We start from the raw sequence: 13,047 nt of genomic DNA on the forward strand, positions 1-13,047 counted from the left end.
ATATATATTAAAATTAATATAATATATGATATTAATTATTAATTGACACTAATTTAGTCAAACATTGAGATAGTAATGAAATAATGTAAATATCGGTCATTTAATAGCAAACAGTGTTTACTGTTATCATTGAATTATAGCATTAGATTTGATACAATCAATGATATTAATAGTATAACATTATAATGGAGTCAAACCATTGCTATATCAATGCAAACAATCAATTAAAACAATGTTATTAACAATCAGTCAATCAATGTATGTATCGTTGAGTAAATGGCAGAACTGTTTACACTATTTGTTGCCATCACTGGTCAGGCAATAGTCACGTTGTGTTATGCAATACATTATGCCATTCACTCATAGCGTTACCATTGATTATATCATTACTAGAGCATCAAAAAATATTTATTTAAAAATTGAAAATATTCAATAAAATATTTAATAAAAACTACCAAAATATTTACTTAAATATTTATTTATTTATTTTAAATAGTCATTTATTAGTAAATATATATATATATTTAATCAATATGTAATTTATTTTAATCTCCATTTAAATTACAGTATTACAAATTGATATCACATTTTTATTAAGAAAAGGTAAAAATACACTTAATTTTATTTTCAAACTTAATAACTAATACAACTGAATAATATAATTTTTAATCATTGATTGCATTCACATGTTTAACACAACTAATACTGTTTTGACTAAGATTTTTGCTAATTTTTATATCATAGAGTTATTTGTATATTTACTGTTCGTTAAAAACTATAACTTTAAGCAAAAACTCTAAGCCTTAGAGTCTAAGGTATTTAGTACTTTATAATCTATTTTTTATAGTTTTAAGTTAAAATATTTAATTAAATATATCTTATTTACGGTATTTATCACCAAAATATGTATTATATTTAATTAAATATATTTTGATGCACTAATCATTACATATAGAGTACAGTTAATTAAATTTAGATTATTATTCTGTACTTAAGTTTTAGATAATTATTGATTAAACTGTAATACTTGTCATATTAAAAATTTAATTATTATGCAATTTAATAATTTATAAATTATAATTGACATATATAAATATAGATATAAAAATAAAATAAAATAAATAATTAGTTTATATATTTAAATTATATCATATATTATTTATAGATAGTAGAAATAGTTAAAAAAAACTTTTATAACATTAATAAATTAAGTAATTTAAATTTCAAGTTAAATTAAATATGCTTAATACAGAAATTGTCAATTAATTAAGTCTAAATGCTAAGCAATTTTATGTTAATATTTATATTTTAGTAAGCGGTCTATAATATAGACTATATATCGTAAAAATTGATTAAAACTACAGTACAACACATAAATTAATTTTGAGTAATAATATTATTTACTTTATTTTGATGTTAAATATTTTATAATTCTGAGGACAACCATTCATATTAGTCTGACTTACATATAGTGATATAATAGATATACAAGAATATGATTTTATTAATGATATCAATTACAGTAGAAATAATTGTAGATTAATTATTACCAAACTATTTAATTGATACTTTTGAAAACATAAATTGCAAATCTTGACAAAGCCTTAACATAAAATCTTATTTGATTATTAATTAAATTTAATTAACTATCGTTTATAATTAAAAAATTTTATAGCGCCTGTTATAATTAAACTTATAATACTTAAAATGCACTTATAAATATATGTTAATTTGTTTATATATATATATATATATATATACTTTATATTATATCTATAATAATTATAAGCATTATTTATTATTGGATTAAGATTTGTAAAAATGTATGTTTGATTTAGATTAAGCATATAAAAATAAATTGTTGAAATCTTTATATATTTATTTTTTCATTACATAATGTCGATATACATAACGGTTTATTTTATCAAAATATGAAAATGCCAATTAAATGTAAACAAACTTTATTTAAAATTTATTTATTTATTATTTTGATTTAATTCATAAATTTACTTCAAATAAAGATTTAAAAACTTTTTGGTAAAAAAGTAGAGATTTCGCTATAATAGCAAATCATATGACTTTCTAATATAAGACATTTGAATGACTTGTAGTACAACTTTTTGCCCAAACATTGCTTTAGACGACAACTATGAGGTGCAGTGCTTTCAAGTTGTCTTCCATTCAGACATTGCTTTCAAACTGATTTCAATTTTCAAATCTTGTTTATAAATCTTAATTTTTTTGGTAAAAAATATTTTTCAATAATATAAGCACACAAATGTAATATTTGATAAGTGACAATGATTTACATAAATTTATATTTAATAATAACTGTGTCATTAAGTGCTATTATAGTGAATGGACAGTCAGATACTAACGAAACAGGAATATTATCAGGTAACATTTTCTATGAATTTATTATTTTAAAAAATTTTATTTAACTTTATTAAATAAAATTAATATATGCAATATAAATTAATTATGCTATAAATATTGATAATTATTTACATAAACATTATATGATTAAAAATATGCTATAATACAAGTTTGTTTAAAAGTGTAAATTTTATTTAAAATTTTTGAAAGCAATTAAAACTTATTGTCAGGTCATTTACCTTTTGTAGTTAACTTTCAATGTTGACATTGAACTTATTCAATACATAGCACTCATAATCTAAAAGATAGTAATCTCTAATAGTTTAAAGTTTTAATTTCCTATTTTGTCAATATTTCCTCAATGGTCAGTTTGATTTAACGTTAGATAACTTTTTTTTATAAAATTATTTATTTTATTTTTTTATCAAATATTATTTTAGAGGTTAATGAATGACAATTAAGTCAATGACCTCTGTTTATGTTATTGATACTCAAACTTTAACATTCAATTAACATAAAAACCTATTTATTAATCTTTATTATAATAATTAATACAATTGTATTTCACTGTTAAATAACAATTGAAATACTGGATAAAACATATTAAATACACAAAATAAATAAAACAATTATTTTATGCACCAGTTTTTATATATTATTTTATTAAATTATAAATTAAAAGTAAGTTTTATTAATTGACATAATTTTTCAAACAATAAGATCTATGGAGTAGTTTGACATCAGTGGGCAAAGCGCCCGCCTGTCCGGGAGAGTGTGTCCACGCAATCACTTCCATATTCTGTGATAATGTTCTCGAAGAGGTCACGTGTGGCGCAAACTTCTTGCGGTGTTGTGTTCCTCACGAGTTCTCATTTGGTACACCCGTTGAAACTTCTGCACCAATTGGTGACAATAGTAATGTTGCTATCAGTTCACAAACAGAACAAATTAAACCACAGACAACACCGTTGACAACAACTACTACGACAACCACTACTCCTAAGCCAACTGAATCTCAAGCAATAACTTCACATCCATTAGTAATTAAAGTTTACAGTCCTAAGCCTTTTATACCACCTTTAGTTTTTGGATCTATTAATGTTAATAAACATAATCTTTCGGTTTTGTCTCCAACTATTACAACAAGTACTACAACAACCACAACAACGACTACAAAACCACTTCCCATTAGTGGCCAATTTGGTGATATTGTGGCGGAATCACAGTCAAGTCAAAGCTCTGTCAACACAATGGATCAGTTATGTCCCGGGGTTTGCATCAAAACACGTTATATTCGTTTTTGTGGAAATATATTAAGTAACGGCAAGTGTCCCGATGAAGATCATCAGTGCTGTCTTCAATCGGAAGTTGATTTTGATAATTCATCAAATGTTGTAACACTTGTACAACAAAGTGATGTCTTAAATAACACAAAAAACATTATAAAAATAGATGAAGTCATTGAAGCAACAAATAGTAGTAAAGATAGTATTGCTATCACTTCTTCTACTTCTTCTACATCTACAACAACAACAACACCGATGCCATTATGTGAGGGCACGTGTGTGGCCCCTCTCTTCAGTCTTCTTTGTGATGAAACAGATTATAGTCTTTACTGTCCAAATGGTGGCAGTTGTTGCATAAACAAAGAGCCGACAACTGAAGCACCTCCTATAAAGCCGTGTCCCGGTAAATGTATGCCAACTATATTGAGCGGAATGTGCAACAGACCATCGGAACTAATACTTAAGACACTTGACTGTAATTCTGGTACAATATGTTGTTATAATTCATATGAAACTGACGACAAAACAGTTGTGAATCCCGAAGAAGATTATGGAGAGAAACCTAATATTCCAATTCACTCATCAAATACTAATCAAAATATTCCTCAAAATTTTAATCCTTTATTATTTTCATCAGTTCCCGAAAATATTTTACCTCCTTTTTATGGTCAAGAGTCACAATCTATTGTACCACAATCACCACCATCTCATTTAAGACCACCATTAGGTCATATATCACCCCCACAACATCCAATCACACATTCAGGTTCAATGATACCTCATATTAATCCTTTGCCCACAAACATACAACATATGCAACATTTGGGTCCTAAAAACGAAATACCTATTATTACTTCACTTTCTCCATCTTCACCGATACCAGAGCCTGAAATACAAGCGGTAGACAATAGTTCGTCTGATAGTAAATCAATATTGGTTGGGGGACCACCTTTTTGTCCCGGTCCTTGTATTGCACCTATGTTTAAGTAAAAATAAATAAAAAAATAATTAACAGTATATCATTTAATTATTAATTATATATAATCATCTGAATATAGATTTACATGTTTTGGTGGAAATGCAATTTATCCCAAATTTCAATGTTCAAAAACGGGACAAATATGTTGTGCAGCAATGACTGATATCCAAACATTTGAAGCAAATGTATTGGCAAATAATGGTGTTTGGATGACCAGCAATAATCAAAATAAAACCACTAATTATGACGACTCTCCTATAAAACGTGATAACATTTGTAGATTTTTAAAAATCAATTTTATTAAATTTGTTTTAATAAATTACAGCTCCACCTCCTCGACGACCTAATCCTTATATGTGTGGCATCAAAGGCACACAACGGAAAGAAACCCCTCGAGTTGTTGGCGGAAGTGATTCATATCCGGGAGAGTGGTGTTGGCAGGTATGGCCAATATTTTTACCATATAATTAATTAATAATAATTAATAACAAAATATTTTAACACATTATATTATTATTATAGACCGCTTTAATTAATTCACAAAATCAATACCTATGCGGCGGTACATTAATATCTGCTCAATGGGTACTCAGTGCTGCTCATTGTATTACTAAGTAATTAATTTTTATATTTAATATGATTATTATTACTTAATTAAATTGATGTATTATATATAAATAAAGTTTAGTGAGAAATGGTGAGACTATCTATGTTAGAGTTGGAGATCATGACCTAACCAGTCAAGTGGGCAGTAGAGGAGCACAAACTCAAAAAGTCAGCACTACTTATATACATCACAATCATAACGGACAGACATTGGATAATGGTATAGTCAATAATTTGAAATTATAAAATATTTATATAAAAAATATTAAAATGATTTATATTTTACTGTTTTTATATTAGACATAGCGTTACTAAAACTTGAATCTCCGGTTGAATTTAATGAAAATGTATGTTTGGTTTGTTTGCCCGCCCGGGGCTCCAAACGAAAACCTGGAAAGAGATGTACTGTAACTGGTTATGGATATAAAGATGAAAGTATGTGTTTTGATGAAAGTTATAATAACTTATAATTATATAAAATAAAATTATATATATATATAAATTGTATAATTTTTTTATTAAAAGCCGGTCCAATTGCATTGAGAATACGTGAAGCCGAAGTGCCCATTGTTGACGACCAGGAGTGTACAGTTAGAGTCAATTCTGTTACCGAAAAATTATTTATATTACCGGCCAGTAGTTTCTGTGCGGGCGGTGATGAGGGCAACGATGCCTGTCAGGGAGATGGAGGGTCAGGTCTCGTATGTGAAGTTGACAACTATTATGAACTAACTGGTCTCGTTTCATGGGGTATCATTAATAATTTTAACTATTTTGTTATAAAAAATTTGCATAAATTTGTTTTTATTTTTAGGTTTTGGATGCGGTAGGAGTGGTGTTCCTGGAGTTTATGTTAAGGTTTCGGCATTTGTTGGTTGGATTAATCAAATAATTAGTGTCAACAATCAATAGTCATTATCATTAATGAAAAATTTATATTTTAGTCATTAATTTATTTATAAATAACATTTTTTTTTGTATCTACAGTATTATATTAACTCCATTTCTATGTTACTACAATACATGTATTTATTATTATTATATAATGACACCAAAGAATCATTCACTAATTTTATTTTACATTATATTTATCAAAATATGCATATATTTATATTATGATAACTTAATATTAAATTGATGGTTAATCAAAGGGCAAATTTTCATAAAAAAAATCATACATTAATGGTTTACGTCCCTTAATTTATTATATTAAATTAAAATTTTATATAAATTTAATTTATTTTTATATTGGTTATTTGAGTTAACAAAAATTAATTAATTTTTTGATTATTTACCAATTCATAAACTTATGTTGTAAAACATTTGTTACTATTTAAAGTAAAATATATTTTTTATAAGAAAGCGTTCACTTATCTAACATAAAAACAAAACAAGTTTTCTTTTAAGATAGCAATTTGATTGCATTTTACATAAGCAATAGTACGATGCAATGCAATACAAACTTTGTTTCCACTAAATGGTGTGTTGTTTTTGGGAAATCCTAAATGTTTTTTAATAGGATATACTTTACAAAAATACGATATTATTATTTGTATAATTTGAATAAAAACTTTTAGTGAATCAGACCGAATACAAGTGCTGAATGAACAGACATTTTATGAGACGATCTCTCATTGATGTTGTAATGCTTGATGTAATGCACTGTTAGCTAACTTTGGGCCAATATATTCATTAGATCGCTACCGATGCGATGCCTTTACATATATATTATTCATTTAAGACTTTATTCATACAATTGATAACAATGTCTAAGTATTCAAATACTTATAACTGTATCCTTAGGTCAATAAATTATATTATTATTTTTCACACAATATAAAAATTTATTTCAATTATTTTCTGATACTTTTTACATTAAAATAAAGAATATTATTTAAATATCAAATAATTCATATGAAGACAAATGTTGTTTTGTTTGGTTATATATTTTATTCATCAATGATTGTTAATAGTATAAGGAGTGGTAAATCTGGTAAGAAATCATATAAGAAAATCCAAAATACATGTATTGCACTATCAATGACAATCATCATAAGGTGAACCCCAGTATTAAACTTTTTGTAGGTCGGTGCTTACAAAAACTATTGAAAACAATATCCATAATCAGGTCATTGAGACAGTGCTACCGCAAAAAATAGTGTTTTCTTATGTAAAAACCATTTAATATTTTACTTCTAATTTTTATTACAAGTCCTGCAATTGCTCTCAACTTTAGCTAAAAATATGTTAACTTGTGTTGACTTAATTTGTTATAAAACTTTTAATTTTAGTAAATGCATTAGTATTGCTAATAAATCAGTGAAATTATTCATCAAAAAAGTTAACTAACATTTTTCAACAAACTTTTTCTTTGAAAATATACTTTCATTAAAAAAATCTTTAATTAAATTAATTTATTTCAAGAATATTCAAATATCAAAATTTAATATAATATTATGAAGATATGGTATAAATTGATAATATTCAAACTGTTATGGATTATATTATTGATTGTTTTAATTGAAGCATTTCATAAAAATAATCTTACAAATAAAAGAGGATGTAAGTATTTAATTTTAGTCAATTAATTTGTTTGATATTTTTTAATTTTATACTATTATTTAAAACTGTTACTATAAATATAAACTATTCTGAATATTTTAATATTTACTTTTTGCATTAATATTGATTTTTGTTATAACAATATCATTATTTTATTGCACAAATATCACAATATCAATCAATTGAGCACCTGCACGTTTATATTATATTTAACATAGGGTTTACGTCAAACAAATTAAATATGAGTTCAGTAGGAAATATAGTTTCAAATATTGCAGCCGTAAATAACTTAAATTATTGTCGGACACCGTTGGGTATACCGGGACAATGCTCTGACATTAGAAGATGTATTTATCTTATATTTGATTTATCATTACTACGACAATCGGTTTGCTTTCGAAATCTGGTATTACCGGGAGTTTGTTGTCCGATAACACAAAATCACAACTCTATTCCCACCTCAGCTGTAAGTGATATCACTATATAATTAATTTTAATATAAATATATAAATATAATTAAATCATACATTTAAGGTATCAAATACAATATCATCGACAATATCTTCCACTACTTTATCGAGTATATCATCGACAACACCAACTTTTTCACCCTCTTTAAGCTCTTCATTATCAACACTTAATACTTCGTCTTTATTTCAATCAACGAAGAAACCAATTATTATCTCATCAACGACAACAACAACTACAACAACAATACGGCCAACTTATTCAAGACCTCATTGGGGATCCCATTCCTCTCAAAAATATCCGTTAACTACTATTCGTCCTTTAAAACCATCGCTCATTGAATATAACAATTTATCTTCAATTGAAAGCTCAACTAATTTGATCTCAAAACTCAGTAATTGATTTTTATTTAATAATACAATAGTTAATTGTATTTTTAAAAACTTTAAATTTAATTAGATTGCGGTGAATCAGGACGTGATGGGCGTATAGTTGGCGGACAGGATGCCAGACCCGGTCAATGGCCATGGATTGTAATATTTATAATTACATTAAAATATTAATTTTTAGTTTAACTAAATAAGTATATCCATAGGCAGCCATTTTTCTTGACAGTCCTAAAGGAAGGGAGTTTTGGTGTGGCGGTGCTCTCATTGATCATAATTATGTAATTATTTTTAATTAAATATTAGTTAAACAATAAACATTAAAAGTTATGTTTAACAGATCTTGACGGCAGCACATTGTTTGTCAGATCATAAGGGAAATAAGTGAGATATTTTTATTATTTATATTTTATTTATTTATTATAGATTACTTATAATTATATTTATTTTGTATATTTAGGTATCAAAGTAGCCAAATAACTGTAAGGCTTGGGGAACATCATCTTTACAGAGACGACGACTTCTCAAAACCAATTGAATATAAAGCACTCGAAGTTAAACAACACTCAAAGTTTCAAAGACATGGATTTTTTAATGATATCGGTTTGATTAAACTCAAAGATAAAGTCATATATTCAACTGATATTCATCCCATTTGTTTGCCAAACATCAAAGAAAAAATCAAAGATTTGGTTGGATATATGGCAACGGTTTGTATTTTTTTAATTTTATATTAATGCTTATGTTATAAAAATTTTTTTTTATTTATTGATTTTTATTTATTAATAATTAATATTTATACAAAAATTCCAATAAATTACTAATTTAATAGGTAATTGGTTGGGGAACTATACAATATGGAGGTCCGGGTAGTGGTATACTGCAACAAGTGTCTATTCCTATTTGGCAAAACACTGATTGTGATAACAGATATTTTCAGCCAATTAATCAAAATTTTTTGTGTGCCGGTTATGTTGAGGGTGGCAAAGATGCCTGTCAGGTATTTATTCATTTAGTTAACTTACAGCTTATATATGACAACAAAATGTATACCTCTATATTTACGTTAATTTATTTGATAATTAGGGTGACAGTGGAAGTCCTTTAATGATTGCCGACCAAAATAGAAAATGGACAATATATGGCATTGGTATATAATTTTTTTAATTAATTTTTAAAAAATAAATATTAATTATATTTTTCTAATGTTATGAATAAAGTGAGTTTTGGAAATCGTTGCGCACAACCCGGGTATCCAGGAGTTTATACGAGGTTTACATTTTGTATTATTTATAGATTAATTAGAGTAATAATTCATTTTTTAATATTTATTTTGTATATAGAGTGACGCAATATATGGATTGGATTGAAAGCAATACATTGTAACTGACTATTAATACAAAATTTATATAATTAACTGCTATTTGCAAATCATATGCCAAAACTTTGTAAATAACTACAGTATTGTTTAATATATTTGTAAAAATTTTATAAAATAATGTTTTTATTTTAATACATCATAAAAAATAAAATTAAATTATTACTATGCCGTTTATGTTCAATGATAATACATGTTTATATTTTACTAGTGCATAAAAATATTTAATTAAATAATTTACATTTTATTTAAATATAATGCATTAATTGGACAAAAATTTGTAAAAATATTGACTACACGTATAATGCTTATAGTTTTAGTATTTTAACAAACAGTAAAAATATTACAATAGTTGAAAATATATAATTGTGAGAAATTATTTTATAAATACTCGCCGATAATTAATTTTAAGATTATTTAAGCCAATAACTATTTTAAGCTCATTTTAAGCTATATTATAGAGAACTTAATTCTGATAATATTAATTTGAAATATTACCATGATAATTTATAGTACTTTAATTGTTGTGAAAAATAAAATATAAATAAGATTTCAACAAAAATGCATGTATTTGTAAAAAAAATAAATAAATATTTTATTGAATATTCTCAAGTTTATATTAAATATTTTTATGAACTAATTATTACATTATTATGTTTCCTGCAATATTATTTATAAATGCATAGTTTATTTTAAACTAATTTATATTAATTTTTTATATTGCAATTTAATTGTAAATATAAAATCAGTTATTTATATTAACATTAAATATAATGTAATATTGTACTGTAAGTTCATATTACATGATATTTAATCTCTAAAAAATCCCAAACATAAACAAAAATGCAGACAAAAACTATTATTTTATAACAATTGTATTAAATATAAGCCCTAAATGTGCGGCACTTGTATCAAATACATCATACAAATACAAATGTAACAAATATCTGTCCGCTTAAAGACATAAGTTTGAGAAAGGGTTGTAAAATACAAGGTTTTGAATTTTATATTTGTATAATACATTATAAATTATAATACAATGTATTGCATATATTATACATTTATAAAAACTAATATATATTATATTTAAAAAAGTAGTTCAACGCATTAGGATTAGGAATGTCCCATAAGTTAGAATAAAATGCAATTTTTTTAAATACTATAACTTTTCTAATGACATAGAATATTGAAAATCTGATTTTATATTTATATGATTATAACAATGTTTTTTTAAATGTATACAAATTAAATTTAATTTATTAATTATAAATATTGTATATTGTATATTGTATATAATATATAATTATTAAATATAATTAAAATTATTGAAAATATTGATATAATTGTTAGAAAATTCTTTATTTTTATAATTGTTTTTTAATAATTGTTGAATAAAAATAAATAAATAAATAAAGATAATAAAATATAAATAAAATAAATAAATAATATCATATATAAACTATTATAAATCATATTTAGTTTTGCTTATATAATGTTATTTATACTAGGTGGCGTTAAATTTTGTTTTGTATAGTAAAATTGTCATGTATTATACATTGTATTATACATTGTATTATACATTGTATTATACATTGTATTATACATTGTATTATACATTGTATTATACATTGCATTATACATTGTATTATACTGTACACATCTTGTCACTGTCAACACTGGTTTCAACTGATAACTTATATCAATACTAAGCAAAATTTAATTTTTATTATTATAAATAAATTTATTTTTACAATTCTGATGTTTACCAATAAAAATATAGTGTAGTAATCTAACGAGTATTATAAATAAATTGAATTAATTTATATTATTAGATATAAGTTATTATTGTTTGCAAATAAAAGCGTGTCTTTCATGTGATGATCACATCCTATGTTTTGGATTTATAAGTAATAGTTTTGAGGTCAGCTCTTAGTTATTAATGTCATAATTATTAATCGTTGCATTTATTGGGAACCAAACAAATTAATCTTCAAATAATAATTATATTTTATTATATAATATCCTAAAAATTTATGATTTGATTTTTATTTTTGCATAGATAAATATGATAAAATATGTATAATATAGTCACTAAAATCATATAAATTTTAGAGTTCAGCTATTATTAAATACGATTTTTAATGAAAATATTAAAAATCTATATTATTTTTAAAAAGAAATAATTATGAGTTTATAATCTTAATTATGGTTGTAAAAATAACGTATACTTATTTTTCTGTACAGTATAATACTTTTATTTTATGAGCTAAAATGTTTTTAAAACAATTTTTGAGTTTGAAAACATAAAAAACATATCGTATTAAGATTTATTTTATTTTGTGATAATTATTTTTTTTGTTTTTTGTCAAATATATTTAAATTATGTGAGTGAGAAATTTTTATAAAGTTATATTTTAGTTTTTTTTCTACATTATTTTATACTTTAGTTTTATTTTTATGTTTTATTGTGTAAACTATCATTTAAATATATTAATATAATTTTAGTGTTTATTAAAAATGTAATATATATTAAAAATTTTAATAAATCTTATTTACCTAATTATCTACTTAAAAATTTAAAACACTATACACTAATTATATACTTTATTATGTAGAAATAGAATTTAAGATTAATAAAAAAGATTTTTTTAAATAAAAAAATATTATATATTGAGAATTACATTGAATTCATTGTATTATTATAAAAATGTATTATTAATTAAAATCTATTTTTCAAATGTTAATAATTAGACCGTAAAAGATGACAATATATTTGAAGGAAGACTTGTCATGAGGTGATCAAAGCAAAAGTAATGGTATATAGCATATAGTCATATGATTGAACAGTAATGACAATTAGCACCTGAACTGGTGCTCCTGTAGCTGTTTTGTAGGTCGTGTCGTCACTTAGGCGGAGAATATCTACACTAAATCAGGTCAGGTTCGGCATAACAGCTCTCAACAAACAAATGCTTCTCTATGTCTGACATCACAACATTTTAAATC

General features: G+C 24.2%; 2 protein-coding genes across 2 annotated transcripts; both read left to right on the forward strand.

The window, feature by feature from the left end:
- The first annotated feature begins 276 nt into the window (after nt 1-276).
- LOC128960253 (protein masquerade-like) lies at nt 277-6,159 on the forward strand. The gene is made up of 10 exons (XM_054306324.1): nt 277-329; nt 2,345-2,397; nt 3,097-4,648; nt 4,721-4,905; nt 4,967-5,082; nt 5,164-5,255; nt 5,325-5,467; nt 5,548-5,682; nt 5,773-5,997; nt 6,062-6,159. Exons 1-10 carry the CDS (start codon nt 277-279, stop codon nt 6,157-6,159), a joined length of 2,652 nt encoding a protein of 883 aa, XP_054162299.1.
- A 1,891-nt stretch (nt 6,160-8,050) lies between these two features.
- Nucleotides 8,051-9,821, forward strand: LOC128960254 (proclotting enzyme-like). Its single transcript, XM_054306325.1, has 8 exons — nt 8,051-8,275; nt 8,344-8,671; nt 8,737-8,810; nt 8,873-8,944; nt 9,004-9,047; nt 9,124-9,373; nt 9,496-9,663; nt 9,750-9,821. The coding sequence occupies exons 1-8, from the start codon at nt 8,051-8,053 to the stop codon at nt 9,819-9,821; spliced, it is 1,233 nt and encodes a 410-aa protein (XP_054162300.1).
- The last annotated feature ends 3,226 nt before the right edge of the window (nt 9,822-13,047 follow it).

The sequence above is a fragment of the Oppia nitens genome, unplaced genomic scaffold (assembly GCF_028296485.1).
Source record: "Oppia nitens isolate AA-2021 unplaced genomic scaffold, nextdenovo-longstitch-racon4-pilon3 scaffold4_pilon_pilon_pilon, whole genome shotgun sequence".
Lineage (NCBI taxonomy): Eukaryota > Metazoa > Arthropoda > Arachnida > Sarcoptiformes > Oppiidae > Oppia > Oppia nitens.